The sequence below is a fragment of the Miscanthus floridulus genome, chromosome 2 (assembly GCF_019320115.1).
Source record: "Miscanthus floridulus cultivar M001 chromosome 2, ASM1932011v1, whole genome shotgun sequence".
Classification (NCBI taxonomy): Eukaryota; Viridiplantae; Streptophyta; class Magnoliopsida; order Poales; family Poaceae; genus Miscanthus; species Miscanthus floridulus.
The window spans coordinates 79,544,299-79,559,037 of record NC_089581.1 but is presented as its reverse complement, the minus strand read 5'-3'; the positions used below and the strand labels follow the sequence as shown (position 1 = coordinate 79,559,037).

General features: G+C 47.0%; 1 protein-coding gene and 1 long non-coding RNA gene across 14 annotated transcripts; one reads left to right on the top strand and one right to left on the bottom strand.

The window, feature by feature from the left end:
* Nucleotides 1-1,956: 1,956 nt before the first annotated feature.
* LOC136526427 (uncharacterized) lies at nt 1,957-7,719 on the bottom strand. Of its 13 annotated transcripts, XM_066519105.1 has the most exons (10): nt 6,718-7,719; nt 6,135-6,253; nt 5,449-5,513; nt 4,994-5,047; nt 4,277-4,331; nt 4,089-4,138; nt 3,602-3,645; nt 3,368-3,528; nt 2,519-2,580; nt 1,957-2,430 (listed from the first exon to the last, which is right to left on the bottom strand). In XM_066519105.1, the coding sequence occupies exons 1-10, from the start codon at nt 7,092-7,094 to the stop codon at nt 2,428-2,430; spliced, it is 990 nt and encodes a 329-aa protein (XP_066375202.1). In that variant the 5' UTR covers nt 7,095-7,719; the 3' UTR covers nt 1,957-2,427. The 13 variants fall into 13 exon arrangements, 10 of the variants coding, with proteins under 10 accessions (XP_066375202.1, XP_066375194.1, XP_066375196.1 ...); XM_066519097.1 differs by having other exon boundaries at nt 1,957-2,580; XR_010776549.1 differs by lacking the exon at nt 1,957-2,430 and having other exon boundaries at nt 3,368-3,500.
* A 722-nt stretch (nt 7,720-8,441) lies between these two features.
* Nucleotides 8,442-10,150, top strand: LOC136539165 (uncharacterized). Its single transcript, XR_010779560.1, has 4 exons — nt 8,442-8,532; nt 8,657-9,317; nt 9,410-9,528; nt 9,631-10,150. It is a non-coding gene; the product is annotated as an uncharacterized lncRNA (long non-coding RNA).
* The last annotated feature ends 4,589 nt before the right edge of the window (nt 10,151-14,739 follow it).

Genomic DNA, 14,739 nt, shown 5'->3' with positions numbered 1-14,739 from the left:
TATTTTATATTATAAATATTTATACTTTTTATATATAATTGGTTAAAGGTGATATACTAAATTTCAGAATTGCATTCTTTTGAGGATGGAGGGACTACTTGGTTTAAATTTATAAAGAAAAACACTATGCTCCAAAAGGGCGAGTACAGTTCTAGGACATATTAGCGATATGACTAGTGATGAGGTATAATGACTTAAGATTCCACTCAAAAGCACTGATAAACAGTACCGATACAAAAGTTAAAACAATACGACAGAATAAATTTAAAGTCTTGTTTTATGGGACTGAGGGAGTAAGTTCGAAATTGAACCTCAGTCATCAGGCTCGGTCACTAGAAAATCTGAGCTATCCTCGGATACATAATAAGATCTCCGTGGTGACGACATTTTTCATTAGAAAAAAGATCTTGGCACCAAGAGCATCTCAGAGAGTTCTCAAAAGTTTATTCTCAATATCACTAAGTTTTCTAACTCGTCAAAAAATATTGGTAGCACAAAACAAGACTTTCTCCAACAATTTCTAAAAAATCACTCCTAAAATAGATGCGGCCAGTACCAGAAACTCCGCCCTGGACATTGGTGACGCCATTTTTCATTAAAAAAAGATATCGCCACTAACTTGATAGTTCCATGTTTAATAAAAGCCCCTTTGGAGGGTAGGAACTTTAAAAAATTATAGAACTCAGCTTATTTTCATAAGAAAAGTATGGGAAATAGAAAAAAAATCCCCCAGCCAGCAATAACTTGGAAAGTAAATCTCATGATGAGATAGGGAAAAAAAATTCTACTTCCCAGGAGTAGGCTACTCCCACCGGCTCCCCCAGTCTATTCCACGCGCGGTTATTATCTTAACGGGCCACATTGGAGCTAACGGGTTTAGAAACTATCCAACGCAACAAAGGATGCGGACGGCACGCTTATGTAGGTGAACTAGGTAGCGTGCCCGTGCGTTGCTATGGGATAGCTAATATTTTATACTTAAAACATACGGATCGCATGATAAGATAACAATACTGTAAAAATTAAATACCAATGTTAAAGTGATATTTAATTCAAAAAACAAAGTGTGTGAAATTAACACAAGTCACGTAGAGCGCGGCGTCGTAGGCTCACAAACTCTACTTTATAGATCTTTTCCGTGATGTGGCTAAGATAACGTGGATGGAGCAGGGAGGCGTGGAATCAGGAGACTGCAGGCGGAGGTTTTCTTTTGGTTCGTCCGGCACGAGGTTTCCTTTTGAACGCGCGCGGGGTGGCGAGGTTGGAGCCGCGGTATCCCACGGACAGAAGAGAAGAGCGACCCAAAAAAATCGCACCAAAAATTGTCTTACTTTTGTTCTTTTTAGTTGTAGGAGAGAAGATAGGAGATACCCATGCGTTGCAATGGGAAAAAAAATTGTACCACGATAGTGTAAATATGAGCGCATTAAATTGTTACTAAAAAACAATAAATTTTCATGCGTTCTTTTAATATCTCTAAAACATGAATTACCATGAAGGAACCAACATGCTGCTATACTCTGGAGCTGAATCACACTTAGAGCTTCAGAACCAGAGGAACTAAATGGATGAGTCCGGCAAGCAATAGAACAAGAATAGTAAGGAGAGTAGGGATACCATTGGCACCCTTTGCAGCATCTTGTAGCCTGGTATGAATCACTCGGCATAATAGACAATAGCAAAGCAATGCAACAATGAATGAGATGATGCATCATTGCGCTAGAATATCTGCTAATCAAGTACTGAAACATTAATAATATGAGCAAGAGAAACTGAATTTGTGAGACTTACAGTCCAGTATGTGAACAACCTAGTATTGTTGTCTAAATAGAGGTTAGGGCTAACCGACTGAACCTAACATCACATAAATGACAGACACTTAAAAGTTGCAAGCGACTGCTGAAAATGGTCAACTTTTACTTGACACAAGTATGTGCATAAGTACAATTTGCCACCCCAATGCTATTGCACCATAACATAACTATATATGAAAAAACAATTGCAGCTCCAATGTTCAGAACAAGGTTGTAATCCAACAATAGAGCCTTTTTTTCTCGATCGTACCACGAGTTACGTATTTCATTAAGAGGAAGCAGAGTTTAAACAAATACAAACTCTGGTAATCCAAGGATTACCAAATGGACAGGGCCAAAGGAATACAAACCATTACAAGACAGGGACACTAAACTACGACCGATGTAAGAACCGCCAGAGCTGTCTGAAGCCTGCCATATCCCAAAGAGTTCCTTTGTCGATCATATCCTGAAGCAGCCGCACCACTGTCCTGGTTTTGTTGCTGAACGTTCTCTCGGTGCGTTCCTTCCAAAGCATCCAACCAATTAACAATACCATGGAATCAAAGCCCTTTCTGAGTTCCTTGGGCACCGCCTTCCTTGAGGAAAACCACCACTCCCACCAATTGTTTCATTACTTGAAAAGCCATAACCACGTGATGCAGGAGGGCAAAAAATATAGTAAAAGTAATTAACAAATTGCCTTGTCGGAATGAGAAACAAACCTCACAAGGTTGCTTAAGATCCTTGAGCTGATTGTTTAGGAACAATGGACTTGTATCGTGATCTGTGTAGATGATAGATAATCTATAGTTAGTTGATGATATATATGATATGACTGAAATATATTTTTTATGCACAAAATATATCTATGGGAATATATTTAGCACTCTATGTATCAACAATTCACAAATCACAGACCAAGAAGCTATAGCAAGGCATCATCGCTGCATTAACCACACTAACCAAAGCAAATAGTTTTGTCTCCAAAGATTTGGACAATAATTGTGCAGTCATCTAAGTTGCACAGTTTCGTTAGTCACCTCCACAAACGCCGCGAATATAAATACAAATGATTCCACAATTTAAGCTGTCCCACTACGAAAATGAACCGATGATTATTGAAATAGTTATGACTATGAAAAATCAATTTCTAGGAATTTCTATTTCTAGGAAGCTGAGAAGATAAACCAAGAAATCTTTATTAGGAGCAGCAAATTTGCGTTAGCCTCACTGAAGAACTTAAGAACACAAGTCTATGAATAGAATAAGCACACAATGAACCAGAGAAAAAATGTGACACCTGAAAAAATATCAGAGAAGAAGAAACATGAATATTTTTGTGTGTGCTTCGTCTACTACACAAGCTGCAACCACCCAAACCAGTAAAGCACATATATTTGGAATGGTTCTAACGAAGATGTAAGTTGACTGCCTGACAATCCAGTTTTTAATTCACAACAGTGTCATGTAAGTAGTGGTTTTATTACAGATTTAATTAATTTGGGGAACAACAAAAAAACTTTAAAAACTGAACACTTTAAAAAATCCCCAACTAGGGATTGTACCAGTACCTGTAGTAAACAGAAGGAGCACATCTCCTCTACACAGGTAGCACACTGTGAGCGGCGGCTGCTTCTGCCCCAAACAACGACAAGGGGCCATAATGCGTGGCATGGTCAGAGGCACACAGGTCGACCGCAATGGCTTGGAAAATGCAAATTCATAGGTGGGTCTATAAATCAACTAAATCGATCAACAATAGCATTAAATTGAAGAACCAATGAGATGAGCACAGTGGTACACACCTAGTCCAAGTCATCACCCAGCGGCAGCACAGACCTGATTTGCGCTATTCTAGAAAGGCAATAGCAATATAAGGCCATAGTGGAGCGTATTTATCATGTTTGTATTATGTTACAGTACTGTGAACCCACATGCCTACAGAGAGATGGCTATAAGAATACTCGCATAAGTAAACAGGAATATAAAGCAAGGAGCATGCACAAGCAGTGGCCATGGTCATAATAATAACCTACTCATTGGAAACCAAACATGTGTAAACAGAACCATGAAAGGCACCGCTGAGGCTCCCAAATATTCTTCCTTTGTAATCTTACATGCCTCTAGGGTAGTCTTCTCAAGTATTTAGAGAAAATTAGAAGTAGCATTCAGTGAGAAACTATATAACCCGTAGTATATATACATCACAGCGTATAAAAAATAAATAGATAGAAGGAGATGAGACATCAAAGTGTATGCACATGCCGTATAGAACGGAAAATAGGCAGTAACCTGCGCGCGTGTGCTGGTAAGTTGTGGTTGCTGTAATGGAAATCCAAAGTCTGCTATGAAAAGAAAAAAGATCTAAGAAGTCAATAAATAGCATTGTCAGGAAATAACAAATGATGTAGGATTTGGTTGGTTCTCCAATCAGTACACATCCGAACGTAAACAGCGTGATTCTAAAAATAGGGAGTGACCTGTGACACGTGCAAAGAGCTGAATGCTTTGCTCGGTGTAACGGAGGCATAGAGTCTACTGTAGAGAAAACAAAAGAATTTGAAAAGGGAAGAAACAGTAGCATCAATAAACAACAGGTGTTGTAAAATCTGATTTTTCAATCAATATACATCCAATGTAAACAATAGATGCAGAATTGGAGCCACAAACACCACAAGGAAACACCACATGTGCATATAAATTTTTCACATGAAATAAAAATGAGTCTGGTAGGTAAGTGTTTTCCCTGTTGGACAAACCGATCTCCTTAAAGTTTATGGTCTGTTTCAGGAATCTTGTTCATATCAAGATGTTACTACAGTCCAAAACAAACCAAGAAAGTATATGCAATATATTAGAAGTACGGCAATGTAATATATGCAAATGCAAGGTATGAAGACAGCCTGATAGATCATGGGTACAACAGACCTAGGAAATACTAAAGTGTTTATGCACCAAGTCCCTAAACTGCAGCAAATGCAAAGGTTAATAAGGTACCAAGTACATAAATCTGATGCGGGCAATGACAACATGTTATGCATCACGCACTAATATTTCTGGTTTGAACTCTCAATTTGAGGATGGCCTAAGAGCGTTCAATGGATGATCAACATGCAACTTTGTATGAACACACATGTGAGATCTTTAAGTATGAGTACGCAACAATATTCAGGTAATAGATTGATAGAAGCACTCACCTTTGAGAGAAACCATGCACAAGCAATACTTTTCTGAAAAAGGGACCCTACAAGCTACAGCAATGAAACAATTCAGTGTTGTTTGAAAAGCTATCCTTTGAAGATGAAGTTTCAATGTATACACCATGGTTGAACTATCATTTACTTTGATAAATGTTTTTTTCATGAACAAAACTCATACAGCCCGGTGTCATGTATTGACAAACAAGCCGAGCAAAATTCAAAGTATAGAAGAATCGTTGCGCTATCATATAATTCAAGGTATAGAAATAGGGGTTGTCTAAGTTCTAATGGAGAAGCATATAATTCCAAGTATTTGTACCATGAATATTTCTTTTTTTTCATAGAGAAGCATATTTTGAGCACACAATCTTAATAACCAAAAAGGATGAACAATGAGCTGAGGATATGTAGGTAAACAATGAGCTGACGAGAAAACAAAAAAGGATGAGTACCTCATCTATCCATGAGTTGTGCCGTGGTTGGAATCCTGCCTTCTCTCTACAGTAGTAGACATGCACTGTTTGTTTCTACTTTAGTTGGAGCGTTGAAAGATCAAATCATTTGAGAGAAATAGCATAGTGCATGAACAATGTAGCATGCAATAGCTCTTTATCTTCATCGATAAATCATTTAAGAAAAGAGCTCATTGATATATGACAATATGACACTAAAATGTATAGACTGCAATCTATTTTTTCATTAATAACATATCCTAATTAAGGATCCATTTCAACTGGTGTGGAAAAGTTATAAAATCTCTCAGACACCATGATCACTGGAAGTCATAAGGTGAGCTGATAAGAAAAATCTATGGTTATACATCTTTTATCTGTAACAAATAAAGGGTCATACTCAGTGCAGAGAGTCCCGCTCTGTGCGGGGTCTGGGGAATGGTGTCAGTGGCAAGTCTTACCCTCGCCTGTGCAATGCAAGGAGACCGCGATACATTATTTATTTGTAACAAATAAATACCGTAACTTTGAAGCTACATGTATTTTCATAAATGAATGCATCCAAGTTTACTCCAACAACTCAATCAATAGGTGAGGATAGATTGGGCAATCACTTTATGGAATGTTTTTCACTCGTGATTGGAGAATTCTAATTTCGCGCCTAGATTATTAAAAAGGAAGCATACCTTGCTGCAGGGCTGCATCCCAGTGGCTTATGTCCGCTGCGTGCACGTGTGTCCATCTCCATTGCCTCACGGACAGGAACGACACCACATCGGTGGACCTGTCAATGGCGACCAATAACCTGCGCAAAGGGGAAGATAGAGGTTCATTTACAGGGTAACTTAGTATGGTCTGCTATTTTTGGGAATTAGAGTTCAGAGGTTCATTTACAGGGTAACTTAGTATCACCAGAGAGCATTGACTCTAAATTTCTTGTTTTAATCAAACCTTTTCTCATTCAGGTGAAATGATAATACATGCCACATGCATCATAATGTCGTTTTCCTACATGTGCAAGGGACCAACAAATGAAAAAGCAAGAAATTCCAGATTAAGGGGCCCCAACCTAGTAATCATCTACCGAACCCAGTAACCCTCTATTTGAGCTGAAGCTAAGCATAACAGTTGGTTCCTGAAAATCCTCAACATCGTAGTAGAATTTACACTATGAAATCTGAATTCCAGCTAATGTACAACTAAATTTATTAGCGTGTTAGCTACGGCTACCAGAACCCAGGCAGGGTGATTATGTGATGGAATGCTTACTTGCAGGTGTCACCGCTCTTGCCACCGCACTGCTGGACGAAGGATTCGCTCTTGAACTTGGCAGCCAGGCAAGGCAGCGACCTCACGTACTTTGCACTCGGCGGGCACCTGCAGTGCATCGATGCCCGCCTGGATCTGCGCCTAGTCGAGCCCATGTCCCGCGGTGTCGAAGAAGGCAAACATGCCGCAGATCGGCGGCTCCTGCTTGACATCTGTCTCATGGAGCACGAGACACACATGCTCTTACGGGCCATGCCTTCCGCGTCGGCTCGAACCCCGCTCTGGCCCCCACGGCCACGGCTGCTACGGCATGGTGCTGGGATGCGGACGCTGGCACTGCCGCGGGGACCCGCCGCGTGGGGCACCGCGTTGTTCATGGCGCCGGTGGCGAGGCGGCGGCGGAGGGCACGATGTAGGGGTTGTAGCAGCCCGATCCGCCCCCTCCCGCTCAGCCTCCGTCTCGTGGAGCACGAGCAGCATGCCGGTCATGGTCACCGGCCCCGCCTTTCGCACAGGCTCATACCCCGCTTCGATCCCCACTGCTCCTACGCGCGTGGGGCTAGGATGCCGAGGCCCGACCGTGGCTCCTGCGGTGGCCGCACGGCGGGATCTCGCGAGGGGGAGCACACGCACGGGAGAGCGAGTGGGATTTCATGAGGGGGAGCGCACGCTCGGGGGAGGGGGAGCGAGTGGGATCTCGCGATGAGAAGCAGAGCTGGATCTTGGGATCTCGGGACTCGGGCGACGACGATGGCGCGGGCGCGACGACGATGGCGCGGGCGCGACGAGCGCAAGGGCAGAGCGAGGGGAGGGAGATCGAGACCTAGGGCCACGGGAGGAAAGTGTGACGGTGAGGACGGCGGCCGCTCGACGGCCACGGACGCTGGACGCGCGAGGGGCGAGGGCGACAGTGGTGCGGGGATGGGGATGGGGAGCGGCACTCGTCGCGGCGGTCCGTGGGATCCAGCGGGTCGCATGGTGGGTGGCGGCGGTGATTGCGGACGGGAGGCGGGTATCGCAGGGAAGGCGGAGCGAAGACGACCTAAAATAGTCGCACGAAAAAATAGTCTTACTTTTTTGTTTTTTTAGTTGTATATTGTAGGATGTGAATATTAATTAAATAATCATTAGAGGAGCGGATGGCCGGATAATTAACGGGGAAAGCGGATTAAAAGTTACGCTGGTCTTGCGATTTTTTCGGATCTAGACCAGGTACACTCGTCCACGGTAGCTCGACTGATTTTAAATGATTTAATAATATTTTGTGAGAAAATAAGCTGAAACAATCCAAATCAGCCGAATACGCCCGTACCGAATACGCCAGTACGTCTCACATAGAGTTAGTGCTTGTTTAGTTCCCAACCAAATTTCCAAAAAGTGCTATAGTAGCCATCACATCGAATCTTGCGATATGTGCATGGAACATTAAATATAGACGAAAAAAAAACTAATTACACAGTTTGGTTGGAAATTGCGAGACGAATGTTTTGAGCCTAATTAGTCCATGATTAAACACTAATTGTCAAATAAAAACGAAAGTGCTACCGTAGCCAAATTCCCAAAATTCACGAACTAAACACAGCCTTATTGCTGGACTACAGTCTCACCTCGTAAACCGTGCGTACCAGAGAGGCAACCAATCAACCACGAGTGCAATCGCAAATACAAGTATAAATATAGGCAAGTAGGAGCAGACTCTTCCCCTTCCTCCTGGAGTCATGGTGCTGGATTAATAGCATCGCCACATCGTTGGCTCCTCCCAGTCTCAGGCTCCCAGCAACCTCCGATCCGATCAAGAACGCATGGCCTTCTGGGGTAAGGACTCCAATCACCTGCTAGCTTTCCATGGCCGATCAATTTTTTTTAGTTCACCGGGAGTCCGGGGCTCTATCTATGGCCTGATCCATCTTTTTTTTCTTCTGAACCTCATGCTTTGCAGCTGTGGAGGTGAAGCCGGGCGATCCGTACGTCCATGGGTCCTCCCGCCGAGGCCGCCTCCGCATAACCCAGGCGATGAACGAAACCCCCTCCCCCTCTTCTCTCTCTCATACACAGATGACCAAGAAACGTATCTTTGTTTCACAGTGCGAATGTGCGATAGGTACACGATTAATTCAGCCGAGCTAGCTCGTGTAGTTCTTATCCCTGGGGGTACGATTTCCCTTTAATTACTCTCAACTCAAGGTTCCGGCCTTCCAGGTCTTTGTTTAATTGTTGTGATTGTGGTAAGGCGACGCCTCATCCCTGCCTAGGCGCGACTAATCGCTAGGCGAGGGATTCCCGCCTGCCCTACGGGGGTAGGCGGACCCCTAGGCGGGCGGAGCGCCTCGGCGGCACAAGGAAGATGAAAGGAAGACTTGATTCTCCATTGCATTTGACTACCTATCTGCTAAATCCATACTACAGTTATGGTAACCCATCAATCTTTGAAGATGTCACAATAACGGAAGGATTTATCAGCTGTGTAGAGACTTTTTATCATCATGATGAGGACAAGCAAGATCATACTGTCAACACTGAACTAAAGAAGTTTCAGAATAGAGAAGGACCATTTAACAAGAAGCTTGCAAAGACTTGTGAAAATTTTGATTACAACCCAGGTAGAGGTAACTCATATTACATGGCTGTTACACAGTTTGCTATTTGCATCTATTGTAACTAATATTACAGAGTTGCTGCTCATTTATTTCAGCATCTTGGTGGTGGCTGTATGGAACTGAAACACCAGCTTTACAGAAGATGGCAACAAGGATCCTATCTCTGACATCAAGCTCTTCTGGTTGTGAAAGAAATTGAAGTACATTTAAAATGGTTAGTCCCTATCTAATGTCCAGATTTCAGCAATCAGCACTGAACTTACAGTTACAGGAATGGAAATACCGAAATAGTTATGCTCTCATATTTATTTTGTAGAACCACACTAAGAAGAGAAATAGGCTTACTACAACCCGACTCAATAAATTGGTCTTTATTCAATTCAACAACAAGCTGATTAATAAGAAAGAAAATATCAAGTCAAAGAAAATCAGTGATGTTTTCTTGTCTAATGAAACAACTGAAGCTCAAGGTTTTCTGCATGAGGATGGAGATGATTGTGCATTAGTTGTCTATAGAGATGAGGAAGATGAGATGGAAGGTACAGTGATACCTTGATCTGTTATTGGAGATGTAATGGGAGCAGAAGAACAACTTGAGCTGCGTAGAACTGCAAGAGTGAGACAGCTTTATGAAGGAGAAGAATTTGACTATGAAGAAGAAGAGTTTGATGAAGTTGAGGATGATTATTTGGAACCCTATTGAAGAAGAAAGAGGATATGGTAGTGGGGCCTCTTTATCATGTCATGGTTTATCTTTTGATGCATTCATGTATGTCTTAAACTTATGAACCGTTGCTGTGTGACTGTGTTTTTCTTTTTTTGTGAGAACTATGTGCTCTCTGAACAAGAGCTTTATTTATGAATTGTGTTGTGTACTTGTACTGCTGTCCTGTCCACTTGTTTGTGCTTTAAAATTTATAATTCCTACCTGCTATGGTCTGTTCATAGATGGGAGGTGGCTGAAATCATCCAGATAAGTGTCAACTTGCTATTTTCTATTATTTTGATGAACTGCTTGCTGTCTATTGACAATGAATATTGACAAACTGTCAATCCTTGCTGTAGGAACTAGGAATAAGCTGTCTATTGACTCATTGAGTATTGACTATTGAGCCTAAGCCAGTAAGCCACTAAGGTATGTGTCGGTGTTTTGGACCGGCGAGCCCTCAACCAACTAGTGAATTTGTACTGCGTGTTCCTAATCCCGGATGGTGATGAAAAGAGACACAAGGTTTATACTGGTTCAGACAATAGGTTCCCTACGTCCAGTCTGAGAGAGCGATCTCGTATTCCTTGCACCGAGGTGCTTGTAGTAGGGGTTACAAGTAGGACGAGAGAGGGATCTAGTCCCAAGTCTCTGCGTTGAGCGATGTGAATTGCTTGAGATGTTCATCTCAAGCAACGAGGGAGAGTGAGTTACAGAGCGCTGTGTGTGTTCGTATATCTTGTGAGTTCGTCTATGCCTGAGTGCGTGTGAGCGTGTTCGCCTTTCTGTGTCCCGTGTCAACATGTCTAGAAACGGCCCCGGTCACTCCCTTTTATAGTTGAAGGGGGGACAGGGGTGATACATGTGTTCGCTACGCGGAGTCCTATGAGCGGAGGTGGCGTTTCCAAGCCCTGTAGCTTGTCATTGTGGCGGCATGGTCGACGAAGTGGTCTTGTCCTTGATGCACTGGAGCGACACGCCGGTCACGCCCGATCTTGTGCGACGTGGGAGCTCTAGAGATAGCTTGACACAGGGCATGGCGGACGTCATGTCGGTCGCTGTGTGTTGACAGTGTAAAGAGCCGAGGCTTAGTTGGTGCCAAGGCCGAGCCATCGTAGGGGGCTCGACGGGCGCGAATCCCGAGGCTGCCGAGACCCTGAAGTGGATTGCCGAGGCTCGGAGGGAGCAGTTGGTCCTGTACACTAATTCCAAGGCTACAGTGACCTAGATTCCCCACGCCGCATTGTTCTTGGAGCAGGGGTTAGGTAGCACAGTGCAGTGCGGGCGTCAGTCATGGGCACAGTACCGAGCACAGCGGCCGGTAACCCCTACCCCGTCCCATCCCGGACGGCATGGTGTTGATGCGACTCCCATTTTGTCAGTCGCTCCGCTGTGTCGAGCCATTGTCCAGCTGACGTCGCGGGAGTGGTTGGTCGCATTAGTTGGACGTGATGTTCTGTCAGGGACGTCGGTCGAGGCGGAGGCGATGGGGTTGTTGCCGAGCCGGCCTCGAGCGAGACGGAGAATCGGCACCTCGTCTGAGGCCTTACATGCGGGGCCTCGAGCGAGACGGAGAATCGGTTCCCCATCCGAGGCCTTACGTGCATGGCCTCGAGCGAGACAGAGAATCGGTAACCCGTCCGAGGCCTTTCGTGCGAGGCCTCGAGCGAGGCGGAGAATAGGTAGCCTCAGACAAGGTGGGGTTTAGCCAGTAGTTGTCTCTTGGCTTTGATTTTGACAGGGTCTAAGCGATTTTTTCGGTTCTCGCTTAGGGGACCCCTTTTTATGGTACCCGACAGTAGCCCCCGAGCCTTGGGGAGAGTGTGAGTGCTCTCCCTGAGGTTTTGATGAGACTTGGATCGCGGCAGCAACTGGCGGGATGGTGTTTCGTACTCGAGGCCTCGGTGGGTGTGCGCGAGCACACCCGCCAGGTGTAGCCCCCGAGGCCCTGGAGGAGTGGATTTATTCCTCCAGGGGCTTTTCTCATGTTGTGCGAGGGGTTCTACTGCGTTTGCCAAGCCCATGAGTGCGAGTTCGGGTCGCTGGGTCTCGGCTTGGTTGCACGAAGAGCCCCCGAGCCTCTGCTAGGAGCAAGATGGCGGTCAGGAGCTTCCCTGTCTTTTTTGTGTGACCCTCACGCATCTTTTTCATTCGGAAGGAGGGGTGGAGCATGCCAGGCTACCCTCGGTGGGCGCGAGCTATGACACCTCCGGTGAGCTGTTATCGGGTAAGTCCAAGTGGAGGCCCGTGCCCCCATTTGATAGGGGTTGGCTGGTGGTCCAGAGACGCACTCCAAAAGTACCAGAGGGCTTCTCTAGTGGGTCCCAGGGCCGTTCGATTGGCCCAGGGGCTCGGTGCCTCCCTACGGTGGGATCCCATTCAGAGACTTCCCTGTCGGTCTCAGACACGACTTAGGGCATCCCAAGCAATTGCTTGCTTGGGCCTCAGCCATGTACGGGCTCGCCCATAGTCATTCTGACTCTGTTTGTCCTAGGGCGGCTATCGAAACCCTCGGGGGCCCAGCCTTCGAACCCCTGGACCGTAACAGGCTCGGTGCCTTTTATCGCATTTTGCCCCATGAGTTCAGGTTGCTAGGCTTTGACCTAGTTGCAGGAAGAGCCCCCGAGCCTCTGCGCGGAGCAAGAGGGCGTTCAGGAGTTTCCATGTCTTTTTTGTACGACCCTCGCGCATCCTTTTCGTTCGGAAGGAGGGGTTGTTTGCCGAGCCCTCGAGTGCGAGTTTGAGTCGCTGGGTCTCGGCTTGGTTGTAGGGAGAGCCCCTAAGCCTCTGCACGGAGCGAGAGGGCGATCAGGAGTTTCCCTGTCTTTTTTGTACGACCCTCGCGCATCCTTTTTGTTTAGAAGGAGGGGTGGAATATACCAGGCTACCCTCGATGGGCGCGAGCGGTGACACTTCCGGTGAGCTGTTATCGGGTAAGTCCGAGTGGAGGCCCGTGCCCCATTCGATAGGGGTCGGCTAGCGGTCCAGAGACGCACTCCAAAAGTACCAGAGGGCTTCTCTAGTGGGTCCCAGGGCTGTTCGATTGCCCCCAGGGGCTCGGTGCCTCCCTACGGTGGGATCCCATTCAGAAACTTCCCTGCCGGTCTCGAACACGACTTAGGGCATCCCAAGCAATTGCTTGCTTGGGCCTCAGCCATGTACGGGCTCGCCCATAGTCATCCCTGACTCTGTTTGTCCTGGGGTGGCTGTCGAGACCCTCGGGGGCCCAGCCTTCGAACCCCTAGACCGTAACAGGCTCGGTGCCCAGTTCCTTCATCTAAAAGGAATTGGGTGGGGGGATATTCCCCTCCCATCGGCTGACAATGGCAGGTGCGCCTTTTGAGGCGGTTTCTCGGGGAGACGGAACGACACCTGCCATTGCTGCGGTCGGATGTGACGCGTTGTCTATGGATGGGACATTACTGTGCATGCGCGGTTAATGAGGAAAAGGTGGATGCGTGGGTGGTTTAATCAGATCTGGATTAACTGTGCCAGATCTGAGGGAAACTTCCCCGGTTTCATCGCCCGTCCGTTTTTCCCCCTTCCCTCATAAATATGTGACGAGCCTCGCCCCTTTCCTCCTTACCTAGCCTGCATTCGCCCTTTCTGTCCTTGAGCCATTGCTAAGAACAGAGAGCGCTGGGGAGAAGAAGGGAGAAGGGGGAGAGAGTGAGAAGGAGAGAGAGAGAGCTCGCCTTACCACCGTGGCCGCATTCTCCACCGCACTCATGGCCAGTGGCGCTACTGTCATTCAGGCGGACCCTTGGGGTTCGTCTGACATGTCCGTGGAGACGCTGTAGTCGCTTGTCGACGACGGCCTCCTCCACCCGGTTACCGACCCCAATAGACCGGAGTGGATTGCTCTAGGGGTGAGCCGGAGCCAAGGCCATGCGATGGTTACATCGTGAGCTTCGTGTCCTTCCATGAGCGCGGTCTCAGCCTCCCGGCGGACCGGTTCATGCGGGCGCTCCCGCACTACTATGGCGTGGACCTCCACAACTTCAACCCCAACTCCATCGCGTAGGCGGCCATCTTCATCACCGTCTGCGAGGGGTACCTAGGCATTGCCCCCCACTGGGAGCTATGGCTCCACCTCTTTTGGGCGGGGTTCACCACCAAGCCGACGGGCACGACGGGCACGAGGAAGGCGATGAGGGCTGGCGGCTGCACTCTCCAAGTGCGCCAAGACCGGCAGCACCTCTACATCCCGGCCCAACTCGCGTCGTCCAACCGTCGCTGGTACAACAGCTAGTTCTACCTCTGCAACGATGATGGCAGACTTCCCCCCTACACCGGGCAGGTCGTGGAGAGCCAGCCGGAGAAGTGGAGGTACGGTGTCCCATTGGTCGACCAACCCAAGCTGCAGCCACTCCTAGAGGGGCTGGAGAGGCTACGTAGCCGCGGCCTTATGGCAGCTATGGTCGTGGTGGCCTTCCACCGTCGGAGGGTGCTGCCGCTGATGGCTTGGCGGCGGTGCCTGTTCGACATGACACCGGATGAGCCAATCGAGGGCATCCGGATGTCCGCCATCGCCCTCTCTGATGAGAAGATTCTACGTCGGGTGAGAGAGACGGTGGAGGGGCGGCTGAGGAGCGGTGGTCTGACCCCATTCGCGATGCGCCCATCACGAGGGTACCTCTCTTTGGTAAGTCACACGCCGCTGCGGCCCCCGAGGCCTCCTCGCTCCTCGTGTTTTCCTGTTCCCTTATTTGTGTTTGC